Below are 21,137 nucleotides of genomic sequence, written 5' to 3' on the forward strand. Positions count from 1 at the left end.
CTCCGTGATGATGTCATCCCCACGGTTGTTAACTGAGAGGTAGAGGGCTTAGTATAATCTACTTTAATATTACACATTGTAGTCTCAAATGGGACAGCAAAGAGCTATGTGCTGTATACTAGAAAATACAATCAGAATGTAACATTGCATTGTATCAGGAGACAGCATTGAGTGCTGCACTAGATAAAATGCAATGAAAAATAATAGGTAGAGATTAGATTTACTAATTATTTACATAAAACAGCACGCAATTGACGCCTAATGCACTATACTTTGATAGGCCTGCTACTTACAGTATACTTGCCAACTCTCACTGAGCGTCAGGGAGACTCCCTGCAGCTTACTCTGGGCATAGTTCAGCTGCAGGCATTTTTGCAGTCAGGATCCCGCTGCTTGCATTCTGACCTCTGGTAGACATACAAGCCCAGCTGACAAGCAACTTGGAACAAATCTGTTGACAACTTGGTAACTGAATGGCATCACACATATTAGTGGGAAGGTGTTTGCAGATTGACTGCTCGTGCATGTTGCATAACTATGTGTTTGGAGTTGTTTTTTTTTACATTAGGCAAAATATAGAGATGGCTTCTTCCACTTACTGCATATGCAAAAGAAAGGCACATAGGGCCTGATTCTGGTTCACTTGCAAAAGCAAATTTTCTCTCTAACGGACATGCCCATGTGCAATGCAGGTTGGGCATATGTAACATGCTCAGAGAGAGTTACCCAAATCTAACTCTCTCTCTCTGCACATTTTACATCTGCCCGCCTGCATGGTTTTGTCCATTAGAGAGAGAATTTGCTTTTGCAAGTGAACCAGAATCAGGCCCATAATGCACTGACCACATATAAGTATAAGGCAAACCCCAATCTCTACCTACTCTGTCATGGAATTTGTAAATTACAGTACTTCCAAGAAAGCAATATTTGCCCCTAACATTTCTACACTTTAACTAATATGAATAAACCTGCACTTTGCATTGCTCTGCAGAACAATATGCACTATCATAAGGGAAATTCTATTCGGAGAGAAGTTTAGCGCGGTAAAAAAACCTTGCATAACTGAAGCATAATTATGAATTATTGCGGGTATGCATGTTCCCCATACCAGCAGTATCCAATTAAAAAAATGGTTGTGGGTTTTTCAAATCTGAAAATCCGGCGGCTCATGAAAAAAAAAAAATGCACTCATCTACCTGGTGGTCTACCCTAGGGTTACCACCTCATCCCTTTAACATATTAATGACACAGGTTCTGTGGCTGGCAGACTTCAAGACTCCATTTCACCTGGTTTTAATCAGCCACAGAACCTGTGTAATGAATGTGTCCAGAATTAAAGAAACCCTAGGTCTCCCCTCTAATTTCCCACTGGGTCTGCTGGGAGTCCCAAGGACTGCTGGGAGATGTAGTTCTACACGGGGGGTCTTACAGACACACCTTCAGACACTACATACTTACCAATGGTGCAGGTGTCCAGATCTCATCTTTGAAGGAGAAAAAGCTGCTGTGGAAAGGGAATAATTACAGACTAATTAAGCTAATTGGAAACCCAATTGCTTAATTACTCCTCCAGGGTGGAGTGCCACCGGGATGCCAGAGCAATTCTCAATATTTTTTTCCTAAAAATCAGACTTGCACGGGAGCTGCTTTAAATCACTGCATCCCATTTTATCTCTCGTAATTAAATAGTAAAACCTGGCAGCTGTGGGAAAATCCCTATGCCGCAGATTTTTTTGAAATTTCCCACCAGAAATTGAATTCACCTGTATGTCTATTAGGAATGTGCAGTGAAGTAAATGGCTCAGAGGCACTAGGCTAGCACAGATTGAGTATCCCTTGTCCAAATATCCTTTATCCAATTATTCCAAAAACCATACATTCCAGAAAGTGAATATATATATATATATATATATATATATATATATATATATTTGCTAAAAACTTACTGGGGACATCTGTAACTGGCACTACTGAGGACATGATATGTAACTGGCACTACTGAGGACATGATATGTAACTGGCACAAAATTTGTGCAAGACAATGGTTGCTTGGTATTCACATTCAGTACCTGAGATAGTACACAAACTTTGCTTGTTTTGAAACCTTGTTTTATGCACAAATAAAATATATTTGTGTGTATTTCATGTGGTTGATGTGTTTATACAACATAAATGCAAGATACTTCAAAATACATAATTGAAATATAAAAATACTCTGAAATACGGAATAATCCATTATCCAAAATTCTTGTGGTCCCGAGCATTTTGGATAGGGGATACTAAACCTGTACCAGAGCCAGATTTAGTCACAATGCAGGTTGAGTATCCCTTATACGAAATGCTAGGAACTACAAGCATTTCGGGATTTGTCCGGTTTTTGGATTTTTTTTTTAACATACTTACCTGGTCCCCCAGCGTCCACAGTGGCCTTCAGGAACTTCTTCAGTGGCCCCAGGGGTGCATTGCGTAAGTTTGCAGGCGTGCCAGTGTCACGCAATGCACCCCTGGGACCGGAAATGCAGCAGAAGAGGATCCTGAAGCCTGCCGTGGACACTGGGGGATGTGGTAAGCATTAAAACAGGGGCAGGGGGGAAAAAAGGAAATATTTTGAAAAATCACGGTTTTTGGAATATTTTGGTTTTTAGATATTCGGATACAGGATACTCAACCTGTATTCTGTATGAGCCCAAGGTCAAAACTCTGGCTCATACTGGCTCACTCTGGCTCTGATGCCTATAACACGCTATATGCCCTGACTTCACACCACAGGATTTATTTTCCACTTCCAATGCTACCATCTTTTCTTAGCAGAAATCTTGGAGGACCAGCATATTGGTCCTTATTCAGGTCTAGTTGGATGTAAGTATTGATGTTTGGTACTTTGCACATGTGCAGGACCCATTCTACGCAAATGAGTCCTGTGCCAAAGAAACAGGGAGAGTATCAGACTGTCAGTGATTGACAGTGATGCCGGTTGGTAGCATTAAAGTTTTTTTAATCAGGCATGCTACTAATAATGTAGGCTTCACAGTCCTTTAAACACTTCAGCCTGTGGTGGATGCTAAGTGTGTCACTGCTGTGTTTTAGCACTACTACCCATTACCTTCTTTAAAAGGGTACAACCTGTCTTACTTTGCAAGAAACCCTCGCTGCATCTGTCATCTCAAATAAATCGCCACCCCTGCGCAGTGCAAATCTGATGCATGCCCAGTACAAAGCAATTAGCTCCAATCACATCCAATTGCATATGCAGTTGAAGTTCAGGAGTTTCATTTGAGCTGGCAGCTGGGGAGGTACTAAGGTTTTAGTGTTTGGTCTATATCAAAACCAACGGCTAACAATGATTATTGACATTTGCTTGCAGTCTAAAAAAACAATATTTATGAAGCATCTGAATTGTCATTTATTTCTCAGTTTATACTCATCTGATTTAAGAGCCCTATAGTATATAAGAGCAGTTCCCATCGTCAATCTGCTGTGAAGGTAACACTATAATCTGTGTCGGTTTCTTTAGTGTAAACTGTGTAGAAATGGTTAAAGGAATAAAATGTGTGCACCCCTTCTCCACCATCCATAACTAGCTTTAGGCCTCTGAGCCACTGGTGTATCTATAATGGGTGCAGGGGGACCTAGGCTGATCACCCTATGCCCATATAATTATACTTACCCCTTTGGAGTCCCATAACGACTAGCGGTGTAGACATAAGTCACCAGAAAAATGGTGAAGATACCACTTTTCTGGTGATTTGCCCATGGACAGTAGAAATGTCCCCAGAAACAAAGTGCAGGGGACATGTTCACGTAAACCCACACATGTGCAGTAGATTCTGACACAAAGCAAGAGTATACAGTGCTGCGGCTGGTACCCCTGCTTAAATGCCTAGTTCTGACCATGGGCCACAATAGATCTGGAAAAAAAAAATACTATGCACACTGCATTAGCCCAGGCACCAGCTGGGCCACACAAGTTAGTTTTTTTCTTAAAAAATCTCTGCTTTCAGTTAGTATCATTTTTATAGGACCATTTTTAAATGTCCCATTTCTGTGATATGATGATATATTTCTGTAAGCACAATTATAGGCTTAATAAATCAAGTCTATAATTATATGCTGTATGTATCTAAATATTTGTTTTTTTTTTCTGTGATATACATACAATAATATGATTTCTCTTATGCTTCAACAATTTTTGTGAGGTTAGAAAACCGCCTTAATTTAGTGTCTGTCAGTAGGAGTTTTATATTGTCTTTTGAGTGTTTGTTCTATAATTGTTAATACTGGGTTCTCAACCTTATTGCCATAGAGTAGAATTAGATGGGTGATGCTGACAAATAGTTTTAATAATAGTTGTACTGGAGGGTGAAGGTTAATCAGCGCCTTTGTGATGAGTGTTCTGCTCTCTGGGTTACAGTTAGTGTAATGTTTCTCTCATAAATAATATCTTATGCCTTATTCTATATAAGTACACCCCTGGGTGTGATTAAAGGGTAGCTATAGCTACAATGTAATTTTTGGCCATAACCCATCTAGAGACATTTAGGGATGCCATGAATAGTTGCAGCCTGTGACAGCACAGCATTGACAACACTATAAGACTAACAAGACACAGACCACCACAAAAAGCTTCCAAATTCAAACACTGGGGGTTATTCAGTCCTGATCACAGCCCAGCGATTTTTCAGGGTTGCAGATTACCGTTAAGAGATCCATATTTGTGTGTGTTCCCTGCTGTGCAAAGTAACACCTAGAATCATTTACTGCATTTAGCTGCCTTGTACATGATACTAATCTATGGTTTCAATGCATTTTTTAACAATGTTTTCATACTGGTGCAACCATAGAAATATTATACAGGGAATTCTCAATGTCTTCTCTTTCTGCATTTCCTGGGTCCCTTTGGGAACAGCTACACTAGCTAATCTCTTGTATAACTGTAGGACAAAAGCATACAGCTGTATGGTTGTCCAATAGCCTCAGGACAGAGCACCAGATTCCCTGATTCCATAGGAAACCAGCAGTTGCAGAGATAAGACATGAGACAATAGGCAGGAATAGTGACCTGTGCTTGCATGTTGCGCCAATGGTGGCATAACAAGTATAGCTCACTTTAACTGTGTTATGATTATAATATACACAAATAAACACAATAACAAAAAAATGTCTACAAATTGTTACATGTTTGTACCTCTCTTATGTGCTGCTCACAAATATCTGGACTTTGGTTCCTAGAAAAAGAAAAAAAAACAACTTTGAATGAAACAACACCATCAGCCAGCAGTACAGCACATACCCATAATATCCCAAGTTATAAAATGCTAGTTACTATAAATGGGACGTGGCGGCACAGACCAAACACATATTCATCACTCCGGCAGTGTGTTCTGCATTCCCGGAGATGCTGGGCTGCCCTGGGCTGGGATGCAGGAGCCAGGTGCTGCACCATAATATCCCAGTGCAGTACTGTACCTGGCTCCATGTCACTGAGGAGTAGAAGGCGGTTTGGTGTCACCACCTAGTAGGGCTACACCCAGGAGCCGTTTGTACGCTCCAGTGACTTGTTGGAAGTATATCATAGCAAGTTCTTTCACTGAGCACCGGGGCTCACCTTTTGTCCCGGCTTGAAAATATATATGTGGAGGGGGCATACCTGTATCTACCTGCTTTAAATGGGGTAAGAGGAGAAGCATTGGCAAACTTTGGGGGTGGAGGGCCAGGCACTGATGTTCTTAAGCCCCATCCCCAATGCGAGGAACCACTGCAAATTGCGGGCAAAATTCAGGACAGCGGGCCACTATTTTGAGTTGAGGGACTGCCTGAAAAAATCAGGAGTCTCCAGCAACTTCTTGGAGAGTAGGTAAGTAGAGGGCACTAATGCTCTGTCAGGGAATCAAATTGTCTAGTTGCAGCTCTGGCACTAGAACCTTGTTTAGGCTTTCAGTTTTATCACTTGGGAACAGAGAACTCAAATGGTGCCCCACTACATATGTTCCAGGTGAGCCCAGAGGCGTAACTCTGGGAGGCAATGGAGTCATCTGCCGCCGGGCTCCTGCTCCCAAGAGGGCACCTCTTCTCCGCTGCAAGTTTGAATCAGTTCATTGCACTTCTGTGGCTGACTCCCCTCCTAGCAGGACCATAGAATCACTCTCTCTTTATTTTAAACATAATATACATAACATGCAAGCATACATACACGCATACACGTATTTATAGAAGGTGCCGTGTGTATGTGGGGGGGGGGGCACCAATATTTATCTTGCCTCTGGGGCAACTTACTTACGCCACTGGGTGAGCCAATACTTTCTCAGAATAGTAGACCGGGTACTTACAGAATTCAGGCTGTGGTGGGTTGCTTAGACACTGGTAAATGGGAATCGGTACATCTGTCAGAATGAACTTAGGTCTACAGTCATTAGGTTGACCACATTAGGTCGACTGGCTGGAAGGTCGACCTGATTTAAGGTCGACATGGGCCAAGGTCGAAATTACTTAAGGTCAAATTTGCATAAAGGTCGACATGAGGAAGGTCGACTGGTCATAAGGTCGACATGGGTTTTTCACTGTTTTTTTATCCGAATGTCGACACAGTCGACATGGACACAGTTGGCAATGAGAATCGGACCCTCGCATCGCTCGCTTCGCTCGCAATGCATCGGGCACGGTGGCTCGCTTTGCTCGCCACAGCTTTAATAACCTCCTCCACGCCCTAGTGGATGGTAGGGCATGAAATACCGCCTGTCGGCACATGTCGGCTCAAAAAACAGTGAAAAACCCCATGTCGACCTTATGACCAGTCGACCTTCCTCATGTCGACCTTTATGCAAATTCGACCTTAAGTCATGTCGACCTTGGCCCACGTCGACCTTAAGTCAGGTCGACCTTCCTGCCAGTCGACCTAGTGGGGTCGACCTAATGACTGTAGACCTAAGTTCATTCTAATAGATGACCGCTTCCCGGTAAATGTCACATACTGTAAGGCATGACATATTAATCACTGGTCATTGAGAAGCCAGTTGGGAGCACTCTCACTTCATATTAAAAGATGTTGATTACTATGCAAAGGTGGCATGCAGACATCTTCCCTCACCAACACACACTTCCAGTGCCAGAGATCCCCCTTCAACTAGGTAAGAAAAATAACTGGTAAAAAACAAAAATAGAATAAAATGTGTCCATCAGCTCTTATGAACCGTGTGCTGCCCTAGGCATGGATCTCACAAGCATATATTGTATATACAATTATCATTCTAGTAAAAAGTTCATCTGAGTGATGATATTGCTGCAGGATATCTGGAGGTGAAAAGGCTTACATGGTTGGTAATATAACAGTATCTGAAACACTGTTTGATGACTAAACGCTTGTGATAGTTCGCACAGCCACAACTAAACTAATGGCCACATGACAGATGCTAGGATAGCTGCGCACATTTGCATGACAACGCTATTTGTGTTCCACATGCTATTCTTATACCATCTCTCTTTTTTGGGCTATAGATCATAGGGTCGACATGCACAAAGTCGACACTGAAAAGGGTTGACATAAGCAAAAAGTTGACACATTAAAAGGTTGACTTGAGTTTTCTACCTTTTTGTGTCACTGTCGACATCTGAGCATATGGACCCCCAATTAGTGTACCACGCACTCGCTTCGCACATCATGCTTCAGGCCAGTTGTCTCGCTCTACTGCCGCTGTGCTCGGCACACTTTACCGCTCCCAAGCATAGTCCTTGTGCATAAAGTATGAAAAAGTTAAATATTTTTTTTAAATTCAGGAAAAAAACTCATGTCAACCTATTGCTTGTGCCACCTTTTGTCTATGTCGACTTTGTTATTGTTGACCTATTGACAGTCGACCTAATCATGTTCTACCTATCATCCAAATACCTCTTTTATTACAATCACCATATTAACATACAAGAATCTGTGTTCTGTAATACATGGAGTTTTGGATAGGGGTTTTTCCCATAATGTGAAGCACCATCTCAAAAATAGGCCAAAGTACATATAAAGATGTTTTCTTTCTTCACACAATCTCTGCCTGTGCCAGTCACCTCTCTATTCAATGTTTTTGTAGTCACTGTGGGGAACACTGCTAAAGTAATACCCAACTATTTTACATGTATAAAAAAGTAATGATTTTTTTTTGTTCACCCCCCCTCCCTGAACTTTGTATATAAAGATTTTTTAGATGCAGTATATAGAAAACATCAAACCAGTACTTAACAGAGCATCAGTTTGACCAATAGCATCATCCTATTTCCCAGTAACCAGTACTCTTTGGGCCTGATTCAGACTGTCCGCTAGCGAACAGGTAAGTGCCTTCCCACTGAATGCCCGTCCCCCCGCTGCCTGAATTCTCTCGTTAGTATTTGAAAACATCTCCCCGCATGCAGCCACCAGGCCGAACAATCATTAGATGCTTGCTCACCTTTGAACGATTTTTCTGCCACTCGCAGTTAACAGTCAGTCTGTACTGACTTGTATCTTGGCCACTGATTGCCGAATTGGGGGTGGGCACTGACGTCATATAACATCAATCGCCCGCCCCACACAGTCATTGACCTGCCTTCATTCCCAGGGGAATGGCCCGCAGACCCCACCACCATCGAAAACTGGGCCGAATTCAGACCCTTGCAAATGGGTCTGAAATAGCCCCTCTATCCAGTAGCCAGTATCCATCTGATTAGTAACCAGTGGTATCGGAAGAGCAGCCTATACAAAACTGACTAGTAGTATGGACATAAATAACTAGCACTTGGAGATTCTGACCAGTACCCCATGCAACCCACTTTTAAGTGATCTTCAATGAGGTAGACTAGCCTTCGAATAAACAGAAAAGCAGCCATCATTCCTACCGGGATGCGGTTAATTTCCCGGCGGTCGGGATCCCGGCGGTCGGAATCCCGACACTGGAATCCCGACCGCCAAAATCCCGAAACTTTCTCCCTCCGTGGGTGTCCACGACACCCATAGAGGGAGAATAAAATAGCGTGCCGAGCGTAGCGAGGCACCGGGCCCGCTGCGTGGCGAGCGCAGCGAGCCCGCAAGGGGGGGCGATCCATGTCCCCCCCTTGTCGGGATTTCGGCGGTCGGGATTCCAGTGTCGGGATTCCGACCGCCGGGATCCCGACCGCCGGGAAATCATATCGGATCCATTCCTACCAATCGCAGCTCTAGTTGTCTTCAGATGAACAGAACCAGCCCCTTTGGGCAACTGTCCAATTAAGAACGATTAATCTGATAGTTACATTTGAATTGTTCAGTTTAATATGATGGATCAGTAAAGTATGTTTCCCTGGGATGTGGTTCCAAATGTCAGTAGTGACAAGGGTGACAGTATCTAGGTCGACTACAAATGATATTGACATGCACAAGGTTGACACAATAAAAAGGTCAGGACGGATATGTCCCAAAAAAACTTGTGTCAACCATATGTTGTCGACGATGAATGTTGGCCATATGGTGTCGACCTTATTACTGTCAACCTATCATCCAGATAACGTTTCTATGTTGGTGTCAGTGGGAAATTCAGCCAAGGGAAGTACAGTACTACAGTAATAGTAATGGGAAATTCCCAGTTCCAGTCTCTGTATTCAGCAGGAGTGGAGGCAACATACTGTAGATACTACAACAAACAGTTAAGTCAAGAAATGAAAGCAATTCTCATTCTTTATTGCACTCCTTGTCTTAAATTGTTTGTAGCAGACATTCTATAATGACATTTAATTACACTTAGCACTATTCTCTTTAGCCAACTTTTAATCATGCTTCACTTCTGGAGCTAGAAAAACATTCTGACAGTGCGCACAATACTTATGCTGTGTACACACGGTCCGATTTCCTTTCCGATGTTGACGATATAGTCAACATCGGATCGGCATCGGATCAACATCGGATGCAGATCGCAAGGGTTTTAACCCTTGCGATCCCGATCCGATCCCGATGCGCGTTCACGTATCGGAAGCCAGAAAGTCTTGGCTGCCTTGTCTATATAGTGCAGATCTGCACTATATAGTCAAGATAGGATGCAAATCGGATGTGCCTTAAGATCCTATCCACGATCCTATCTGATCAGATCGTGGATAGGATCTTAAGGCACATCTAACGTGTGTACACACCATTAGAAACATCAGTGGAAAACAGGTTGCAGATGTAGTATTGTAATAATAGGCAGTAATCCCTGGCATTGACAAATATCTTATAGTTCAAGAGGGAGTGTGCTTAATATATATAATGTCCTCCATCCATAACAACAACATCATTTGTGGGTCTTCTGTCTCAATTGATTATGGGTGAAATGTAGTAGAATGAGAGATTCAGAAAGTGAGAGATTTGGAAAGAAATCTCCAGTTTTTTTTAAAGCGGAAGTCTTTAAAACCGCAAAACCAGTTTGATTGTGCAGTGTAAATGATTGCCGCTTTAAAAAAAACTGGAGATTTCTTACCAAATCTCTCACTTTCTGAATCTCTCATTCAGAAAGACACATTTCACCCTGTTAGTAGTATTCAATGCTTCGTCGAGTCCGGCTCCCTGGTCGCTGTTTTTCTATCGCTGGACTCTCGCTGTTGTGGTCGCCATTTTCACTGTCATCTTACTCGTTCGCCCACGCCTTATTCAACGTGTGACATGCGCGCTGAGCGTCTGAGCGAGCTGGGCGAGCGTGTAGCAGGAAGTTCTGCTATCACGCGGTTGGTCTCGCTGCAACGCACGCTGCACAGGAGTACCCTGTGGAGCTAGTTTTATGCTTTTATAAGAGCGTTTTAACTCTTTTTAAGGTTAGTTTAGAGTTTTTTCTCCTCAAAGGCCAAACGAAGGAGTGAGGAAAAGAGAGGAAATAACACGGAGCAGTACAACTGATTTCTAATTGGTTGACAGTAAAATAACATAGAAAAATTGAAATAAATTAATTATGAGCTTCAGCATTAATGCAGTTGATAAAACTACACTGCATTACATTTTATCAATTTTATAAACACAACAAAACATAAACCAGCTCAAGTGTGCCCAAACTACACATATCATTCACCTAAAAAATATGTAGAAGGCAAAATGGCGCATTCCGCTGAAAAAAAAACCCAACAGCACTCGCTATTTCTACATTGAATACACACATTGCGAGCAGCACTAAAATCCCCATTGAAAATATCCGGCGACCAATGGCAAGGAGCGCAAGGCGAGTATAAATAACCCAGTGATTTTAATATCCACTTAAATGTCCTTCCCTGCCAGTACTTTAATGAGTTGCCAAGTATTACAACTTGTCAGATCCAATAGTTGAAACGGGTAACAGCATATCCAAAATATGCAGCAGCAAACCAATGGGTCTTTTTCAAAAATCACTGTGTCCTGCAGGGAAGATACAACATCTGTTTGCTGCTGCATATTTTGGATATGCTGTTACCCATTTCAACTATTGGATCTGACAAGTTGTAATACTTGGCAACTAATTAAAGTACTGGCAGGGAAGGATATTTAAGTGGATATTAAAGTCACTGGGTTATTTATACTTAAGCATACTCACCATCAGTATTTGAGTACCCGTGGCCTAGAATTCTGTGAAGGCTAACAGATCTAAGATAGTCCTAATAAAGGACTCCAAGTGGAGGAGGCAACCCCCCAAAATTTCCATTGCTTGTTGGAAATCTGTATTAAATTGAAGACACAAAACTGTACCCCTGATGAAGTCTTTTTAAGACGAAACGCTTTGGGACGGTTCGGTACATCTTTATTTGTGTCTGGAACAACTTTCTGAAAATAAAGATTTCAAAGAACTGCTTTGAGTGCTTCACTGGAGATTGGACCACCATATTTATGGACTTTTATTAATTTAAGGCGCCATTCCACAACTGGGTGTTATATGGTTGTTGGGGTCCCTTATCCCTCTGGGGACATTGTGGTAAAGGCTGCCAAACCTTTTTGACAAATAAGGTTAATCTATTTGTACATAGAGCGCGAGTTGGAATATTGGGTTCATATATATATATATATATATATATATATATATATATATGTGTGTGTGTGTGTGTGTGTGTGTGTGTGTATATTTCACTGTTGCTTTGATCTATATGCCTTTTATTGATTGTTTTTGATTTTCTCCTTTCTCTCTTTTCTCGCATCCACTTCACATTTGTTGATTGCCAACATTAATTCTCTATGTTTTTGTGTCATTTTGTGTGCCTAGTTTTGTATAATGTTAATATGGTGTTTGACTTTGAACGTATGTTTGTTACTCTTCTACTTATGGAAAACTTTAAATAAATACATTGCCAACGAGGCTGCTTACCTTTGTGAGGATCTCCCCCTCTGTGGCTTTTAATCACCTACAGAATGATGTACATTCCTTTGAAAGAGGGGAGTTGCCTTTTTCATATGATGATATGATTACCAGACAATACCACTGTACACTACAGAATTATTATGTTCAGAAAAATTCAGTTATTTATAACAATTCCGGTTGCAAAAGTTCATTCCGTTATGGGCGTTTTAATCCACCCCTGCTGTTTAATTATTTATCCCCATGAGAAAAGCGCACCTATTGTGCTGCAACACATTGTAGAATTGATAAAAACTCTTGTCAGACAAGAGTGATTCATCTGAGAAAAGATTGAATGCAGAGTTTTTCAAGCTATATCACTATCACGCTGCAGGGGAAGGGAGGTCCCCGCTTTACTTTATCCTGTCACCAAACTACTGTAATTGCTTCTCTCATGCCAAGAATTTGTTGGTTTTTGAAAAATACTCTATAACAGTTCTCAAACTGTGGGTCCCGACCTTCTCAGCATGGGGTCATCAGACTGATGATTTTTTAAATCTCAGTCAGTGATTCAAGTCTGAAAAATCTGAGTCTGAAAAATCTGTTGAATTTCTGTTACTTTAGACTCCTCCCATCATTTTGTGCCTCCACAATGCTGCCATGCATGTGCTGTCTGCTGACTACACATGTGATGTGATGACCTTCTGCAGGACCTTGCTGGGGGTCCCGTAATTATTTTTAATGTATGATGGGGTCCCAGAGCCAAATAGCTTGAGAGGCCCTGCTCTATAACATTTAAACAACAGAGGTCCTGATCCAGCTGTAGACTCAAGTTTTTACAAAATATGCTAATGTCTACAAAATGACCCAAGCAGAAGAGTCATACTGGTCAGACATACCAATGTGTAAACTTCATTAACATCAGTAACAATGACACATCAGGCAGCCACGCAGCCTCTGAGTGAGTCTCATCTTTCTCGCACTGTGGCTCATCTGACACCTAGAGAGCTCTCATGCAGTGGCTAATTTATGCACACCCATGATATGGTGTTTCTAAACTCTCAACAAACCCAAGTTCCCCTGGCCATCCCCCATTACCTCCCCCAAATGCTAGGTACCTGTCACTCACTTTGCAAGGGTTTCCTCTATGCTACCAGCATTGCAAATCAGTCACTGTGCACGTGCATTATGGATTTATATTTGCGTGGCCTGAGGAAATCATTGTGTATTCTGTGGATGTCAGTAAGGGAATGATAGCTTAATCCACCACTACAACATATCAGTTATTTTCAAATGTAATTCCACATTCTTCAATTCTTTAATGGTAATTTAGTATAGTGGCAGCTAAATAATAGCTGGATATTTCACTAGGCAACCTAGGCTATTGACCTATTGCCAATGGAATTGAGGGGCTCAGATTCCGCTACCAATAGAGGTAGGTATGGGCCCAATCAAACCCACAGGGGTGTAAGGATGGAAGTGTGTGCGAAGCTCTGGGGACGGACGCTGCCTGGCTCCTCCTCCTCCTGGCTCCTACTCCTCATGGCTCCTCCTCTTCTGGCTCCTCTGTCCTGCAAGGCAACTTGGGAGTAGCCTTAGAATGGACCCACCCTTCCTCCCAGCATTCAGGTTGTTTATTATGGGTGGCCAATTGGACAGATGGGGAACTGAGGGCAGAGGATCCAAGGCAGCACAGAGCGCACAGCTGCCATGTTACTGCAAGGCTAAAGTTTGCCTAGTGCTCCATGTGGTCAGCTTATTCTGGCCCCGGGCTAGATCCAATATTCTAAAGAATGAGAATGAGACAATTGGAGGGGGCAAAGTTGAGGGCTTATTTATTGATTCATGGTTACCTGGTTTACTGCAAAGGGCTCTTTTTTTTCAAAGCACATTTGCTTTGGGTTTTAAAGCAAATTTGTTAACTCCAAAATGCATATGTAATAAAATATTCACACAAAAAATGGTATGTTATAAAAACAGTGCTTTGAACCTGTCACTGTCATAAATAATGTAACATATAAATAAGGCATATAGTAGGCAGGACTTTGAGGTGACATTTTACTGTTTCCGTAATATGCCTTTCCAGAAGACTCTGCAATCCCACAAAAGGAAGCAGAGTCTGATTTTAAAATGTCATAGTCAAAACACTGGACTGTGGGTACCCATGTATATACAGTATGTGTAAGGTAGAGAGATAGGAACATATGTGCAAATAGCATAAATTATGTTTGCCAACGTCAACATTTAAAAAGCAGGAATTTATTGAATACTTGCTGAGCTTTATATATTTCCCTTAGGGACAATGTCCAAAGTGGAGATGCAGCTAATACCCCGTTCTCACTGCAGCCAAATTCCCGGGTCTAGCATGTAGACCCGGGAATTTTCCTTTTAACACGGGTATTTTGTCAGTGTGAACGGGTCGCATACCCGGATCTTAGACACGGGTAAAACCCTTCTTTTTACCCGTGTCTGAGATCCAGGTATGCAGACACACTGCCGAAAAACCCGTGCTAAAAGGCAAATTCCCGGGTAGAACTTCTTCACCCGGGAATTTGCCTTGCAGTGAGAACGGGGGTCCAGCGCGACAGTCCCCGGCATTTCAATGCCGGGGAAAAGCCGTGTATTTCTCACTCGCAGTGAGAACACGGTATAACTAGAAAGTGGACAAGTTGTGGGAGAATTTTCTACTCCTCTGGGAACTCTCCAAAATTTGTAAGTCACCTGGACATCTGAGGAAGGTAATCAAGATATATGACAAACTATCAACATCTACAATCAATAGCCAAAATGCGTCCTCATACAATGATGTTGCTGCAATTGCACCAGTCAGGTCCCGTGCGGCTAAAGGGGTGTACATACAGCAGACAGGCAAACCAACTTTGACTATGCCGATGTTGACTAATCCCATGGGCGATTTTGACTAGGCAGATTTAGCCATTGGCCAATTCATCCCACTGACAACCTGCACAGTCTATTTGTTCGGGCGATAGTGACGGTGCTGGGCGCGCATCACTATTGCCTGCAGTGTACAAATGGTGCAATTCTGGATCACCTTTCTAGGCAATTTTGACTATCTAGTAAAAATTGCTAGCGCCTAGCGAGTGCACGGTTTTAGCTTTTGCCAAGGATCTTTTTCACTCCAGTGTGCATTTTATACCCCTTTCACGCAGAAAAGTAAATCATTGGGTTAAACATTTCTATCTGGTAATTTGCCATTCAACCTATGTCCTTTTTCTGTGTAAAAGAGTCAACCCAGGTTGTAAAGAATAGAAGGGTTGGAGATATGGGAATTAAGACCCGGGTTGATCTTTTTACACAGCAAACATCTGTGTTATTCAGCAAATTACCAGGTAGAAATTTTAAACCCGGTAATTTGCTTGTGTGTGTGAAGGGGGGGGGGGGGGGGGGTGTCAGTCTGGGACCTGCAAAATAACCCGGCACTGAAAATGCTGGAGTTTGGGCCTATTCTGTCTGCAAAGGGTAGTAGTTGCACAGATTAAGCAATCATGTAGGGACAAACTGCATGCCCAGCAGCTTACAGAGCGCAGAACATGCCCTGCAGTGCTAGTAAACGGGGGGCCTGAATTGCTTGCATAATTGTAAATGTTGGGAAGTATGGAGTAGGCAGAGAGGTGGAGGAATGTCAACCCAAGTTTGCCCATCAAACCCAAATTTATCTATAAGAGGGCATCCAATCTAGGCACTACTTTAGTTCATAGTGCACTTCCACCAAATAAACCATTGGGAACCATTATATCTAAAGGTTTTTTAGATGTGAGGTCTGCATAGGCTGCAGAAATGTTGAAGGCACCACAAAAAAACTAACTGAGGTCAATATTAACGTAAAGGATTTTAAATTACTTGAATTTTATGACATGCAACATAAAATATGTAGTGTATTGGATTGAATACAAGTGCGGACTATGGTATGTGGGTCACACCTCTAGGCCACTTAAAAGACGCTTTAGTACACATGCCAAATCATTTTTGTAAATTTCACCAGAGATCGACATCTGGTATCAAAAGGTTCTGTGGCTTAAACGTAGTCAAAGAACATTGGCGACAAAATAACATAGCAACTAGGTTGGCAAAGGAAGAAATTAAGCTTATATATGTATTTATTTATTAACAGTTTCTTATATAGCACATACATATTCCGCCACGCTTTACAGAGAATATTGTCCCTGCCCCAGTGGAGCTTACAATCTATATTCCCTATCACATGTACACGCACACACACACATTCTAGGGTTAATTTGTCTGGAGCCAACTATAACGAGTATAGTTTTGGATTGTGGGTGGAAACTGGAGTACCCGGAGGAAACCCACGCAAATATGGGAAAATTATACAAACTCCACACAGTTAGGGTAATGCTAACCATTACACCATCTGTACTGCCCATACAGTATATGAATTGGGAATGCTACAACCCAAAGGCCTGAATCTTGATTTCAAGGTGAAATAGTTTTTATAAAAGGAATGGTATATGTTGAGATATAAGTTTCTCCAATACATACAATGGTCCATATTTTGCATTTATCCATTGTTTCAATGTATTTATGATCATTCAGTATCTCTTTTCTCTTTTCAAATGTCCCCTTTTTTGAATTTCTTCCATTTTTTATATGTATTTATTGAACTGCCCTTTTATATACCCATTTTTAAGTATACCAGTCGGTTAATACATTGTTTTATATTCATTTCAGTGATTATCACATTTACTTATATGCAATTTTTTTTTACCACAGTTACAATCCGTATAGAAATATGGACGTATAAGGCTAATGATGACAGAGGGAGGCCATCAACGGAGATAAGATTGCCGGAAGTCCAGAGAGGCCATGGGAAATGTAGTCCGGTTGTGTTGACACAGCAGTACCAGAAATGACATCACCGGAAGTCACCGGCAGCATAGGATTGTGGGAGATATAGTCCAGTTACATCTGCCCAGCTGTTGGAGATCTAGGTAATTAGCCAGGGGATATATATCGGCACTGCGGTGCCAGAAACACACAATGACTTTTTGGACCTTGATAAAGAATTCGAAATAGGATTTGAAATGTGTCGGCCAGGGGGAGGACTATCCCAAAAAAACGGCACCAGTGTCCATAGACAGCTTCACATGGAACTACTGGACTCAGGGGCAGATTTATTAAGCTCAGTGAAGTGATAAAGTGTCTGGTTGTTATCACCGGCCAATCAGCTCCTACCTGTCATTTTTCAAACCAAGCTTGTAACTTCACAGTTAGGAGCTGATTGGCCGGTGATAAAAACCAGACAAGCCCATATTGGAAATCTAAAAAAAACCCCTCCAGATCCACATAGCACTGATTGAGCTGAGAGCATATTATTTGTATTTTAACTGTCGTGGTGAGGGCTGGCAAATTCTTTATTTTTCACTTTGCTTTTTGCAGTTGTGATTGTGCATTTTTGGGGGATATCTAATCTTAGATGGAGGAGTGTTGACATCCTGCAGGGGCTGATTGCATTTATACCTGCAGTTTTAGGCTAAAAAAAGTATTTTCCACAAAATGTAAAACAACATTCTCAGGTAGTGTTACATATACATAACAAACAGTAAAGGCAAAAAGCAGAATGAGGAGAGTAGCAGTCAATATAACAGTTAGTTTAAGTGGGCGTGTTAGTCAGCTAGCCATTAAAATTCTTCAAAATGAGAAAGTTGTGAATAACCTAAGAAGGTATCCAAAATCCTTACAGCGATTCTGAAAAGTGAGACTTGTTACAATAATATCCACCACAATAACATTCTGTTATTCTGACCACCAAGTTACAGGAGTTATCATGCAGGGGCAAACGCAGGATTTTCAGAAGGGGGTTTCCAGAGGTGCGGAGCAAAGTACGGAGATTGACACTTAGGTGACCCAGTATATGTTTTGATGTCTCGCGGGTGGTAGGGGGTATTATATCAACCGCTCAGCATGTAGGGCCTGGATCAGTAATTTCCATTAATTAGCCCTTTACTGCACAGATGGTGGGAGAAGGGGGCATTGGGCTGAATGAAGGGGCCCTGATACATAACTTCCAGGGTGGTAGGGGATGTTTAATATGCAGAGGAGGGGTGTATAGTGGAGTGGGCTTATTATTCATAATTTTCTGGTGGGAGGACAACTTGCTTGACTGCAGATATCTCCAGTTCCCGGAAATAGATTTCTTAGATTTTAATGGAATTAAAAACGAGAGAATCCCACCTACCAAATGGTTTTGGGGACGAGGGGATCAGAGTTCAGCAGGCAGAGCAATCTGCCAATGAGTATATAAAACTACATACCAGGTGTGTGGATCTGGAGCAGTAACCAGCTGCTTGAAGGCTGATATCTCTGGTTCTGGGAACAGTAGAGACAAGCTACTAGTGTCCTTCAAAGGGGGAGAGTCACAGATTTTGGATTATATCCTCAGAAAAACTCTACTCAGACAGAACCTGAAATATCTGACTGGGAACAGCAATTAACAGGCTTGGATGGGGAGCACTGCTTTGAAGTCAGATATCTCCGGTTCCCAAGGTCCGATTTTAAAAATTCTTATACTCTTGGAAAGAGGGGACCCTCAGCTTTCAGACAATGGCCCTTAGATTCCTGGGGGGGGTTTCTGGGTACTCGGAAACCCCCCCCCTGCGTGCGCTACTGTCATGTTAGTAAATTCTTGCTTTTTTTCTTTTCTATTTTTTGTTGTGTCCATGATTTACAATATGACTGTGTCCCCACCCCCCTAGAAAGAGGGAAAACAAAAATGGGTAATTATATATAAATCCTTTTGCAAATGAACTGAAACAAGATACAATTTTTTTTCTTTACTAAAATCTCTTTCCATCTTCCGAAAAGTAATAATTCCACTCCTGAATTTATTTTATGGATGCTTTTGGGCAGTTGTTTTAACTATTTACTGGATTTGAAAGAAAATGGTTAGCTCATACAGGTTAATACAGGTTAGCTCTCTTTCAGTTGGACAGAAGGATCAGTGCCAGATTAAGCCTTCGGGGGGCCCGGGGCACTTTAGACATGCCCCCCCCCCCTGCACTTGTCATTACTGGCCGGAAACTGCATGGAAGAATATTACATATACACATACCACATGAAAAGCCTGTGTTTGTTCCTCTGCACCTTACTCTGTAGGACTGTAGGAGACCTCACAGTCCTAGTGCTGCCTCTGATAAAAACCCTCCCATGACTAGGCTGCTGCTGCTGTCCTCCATGGTCATGAGAAGCATGTAATGGGCTCCACCAATCAGAGCTCAACACAAACTTCTCAGCCTCTGGCCTCTTGTGCAAAGTGTCATGGGGCTTAGTCAACTCCCAGTAATGCACTGCATACTTGTGCAGTCAGTGTGCCTTGGCACCCCATGCTCAGCACCATTAGTCATTGTCACATTGGCATATAGGTGAAGCTGCAGCACTACCCCACTCCCATGCACAAAACCCTTAAAAAAAAAACTAACAAAAAATACATGCCAACCACAGAGGGCCCCTGGCTAGAGGAGGGCCCAGGGGTACTGACCCCTTTTGCCCCTGCTTTAATCCGGCCCTGGGAATATAAAAACTGGACCACGGAAGACTGGCAGAAGGTTATCTTCAGTGATAAAAGCCATTTCTTTGTACAGGGACAGAGAAGTCATCATGTTCGAAGGTCAACTGGAGAGAAGATCACTGATTGTCACATTGATCAGTGTGTGAAACAGCCAGAATAGAAAATGTTTTGGGGATACTTCAGCTATTTTTGGTGTTGGGAGCTTAAAGCCAGTTTATGGTATGATGGGCTCAGGTCAGTACATTGATATTCTCAAAGCAAAGTGGTTCCAGAGCTGGAAAAAACATTCCCAGATGTATCAGGCATCTTCCAACAGGATCTCGCCCCATGCCACACATCCAAAACTTACCAGACATGAATCCCATTAAAAATCTGTGGTCTATTTGCAAGCGTCCCCTTTTTTCATTGCTTGTTTCTATTAATTTACAGTAGAAAATCCACACTCCAGGATAATACATACAGCGGGGCGGCACTACCCCACTGAACAAGTTCCATAAATATACAATACTGTATGTGGGGGACACAGGCAATTACCTCTGCAGCAGTAGCAAGTGCACCACAAAGCTCTGTTTGAAGAGCAGCAGTCACACTTGGATAATGCTGTGAACTCCACATGTGCTAGTGTACCTGCAGGTGCCCCTTCAGGGCTTGGAATCCGGAGGCTGATGATCCCAGAACTCAGAAATTCTAGGTGTTTGCTCACGAAAGCACATTAACAATTTTTGTGTGTGTGAAATCTTTCTACCTGGGATGAAATTCAGGATCCCCAACTCTGCTCCTTTCAAGGGCCTTGCCATACTTCCCTACTCTTCAGGATCGGATGGAATGCTCATAAAAATCATGAAGCTTCTCCCCACCCCTGCGCGCTTCCTCACTGACCATTCCCAAAGCCTCCCGTACCCTTATAGCTTCACTAAAGTACCTTGGTCTATGCGACTCTTGGCGCCTAAAACATCCACATTCCAAAGACTACACACACTTCTCTGCTCCCCATCGACAGTACTCCAGGATCGATATGCTTCATATCTCCTCCTCCCTGGTCCCTCGAGTGAAGAAGGCAAGTATTAGCCCATTTACCTGGACGGACCATGCAGGCACATATGCAATAATAGATCTGTATGAATGCCCTACAGGGCCTTATAGGTGGTGTCTAGACAACTCTTTGCTAAAACACCCTTCTACCCTGGCTGAGGTTATACTCGCAATTACTAACTACTTTAATGAAAATTCACCACCTGATATCTCTTTAAGCACATTGTGGGAAGCCCATAAAGCAACGATTAGAGGCAACCTTATTTCTAAGATCTCTTCTGTAACGATCAGATCAGGTGATCGATCAAATT

At 42.3% G+C, this 21,137-nt stretch overlaps 1 protein-coding gene across 6 annotated transcripts in view; it reads right to left on the minus strand.

The window, feature by feature from the left end:
- The window catches only part of SHANK3 (SH3 and multiple ankyrin repeat domains 3), a 284,352-nt gene that overhangs the window by 229,090 nt on the left and 34,125 nt on the right, over positions 1 to 21,137 (minus strand). For all 6 annotated transcript variants that reach the window (XM_083183197.1, XM_083183195.1, XM_083183196.1 and 3 more), the window contains exon 2: positions 5,186 to 5,225. Coding sequence is in view for 4 of the 6 variants with exons in the window: in XM_083183195.1 (XP_083039321.1) it covers positions 5,186 to 5,225 (40 nt within the window). In the remaining 2 variants the exon portion in view is untranslated. The remainder of the gene's footprint in view (positions 1 to 5,185; positions 5,226 to 21,137) is intronic.

This window comes from Crinia signifera, chromosome 4 (assembly GCF_055691185.1).
Source record: "Crinia signifera chromosome 4, ASM5569118v1, whole genome shotgun sequence".
In the NCBI taxonomy this organism is placed as follows: Eukaryota; Metazoa; Chordata; class Amphibia; order Anura; family Myobatrachidae; genus Crinia; species Crinia signifera.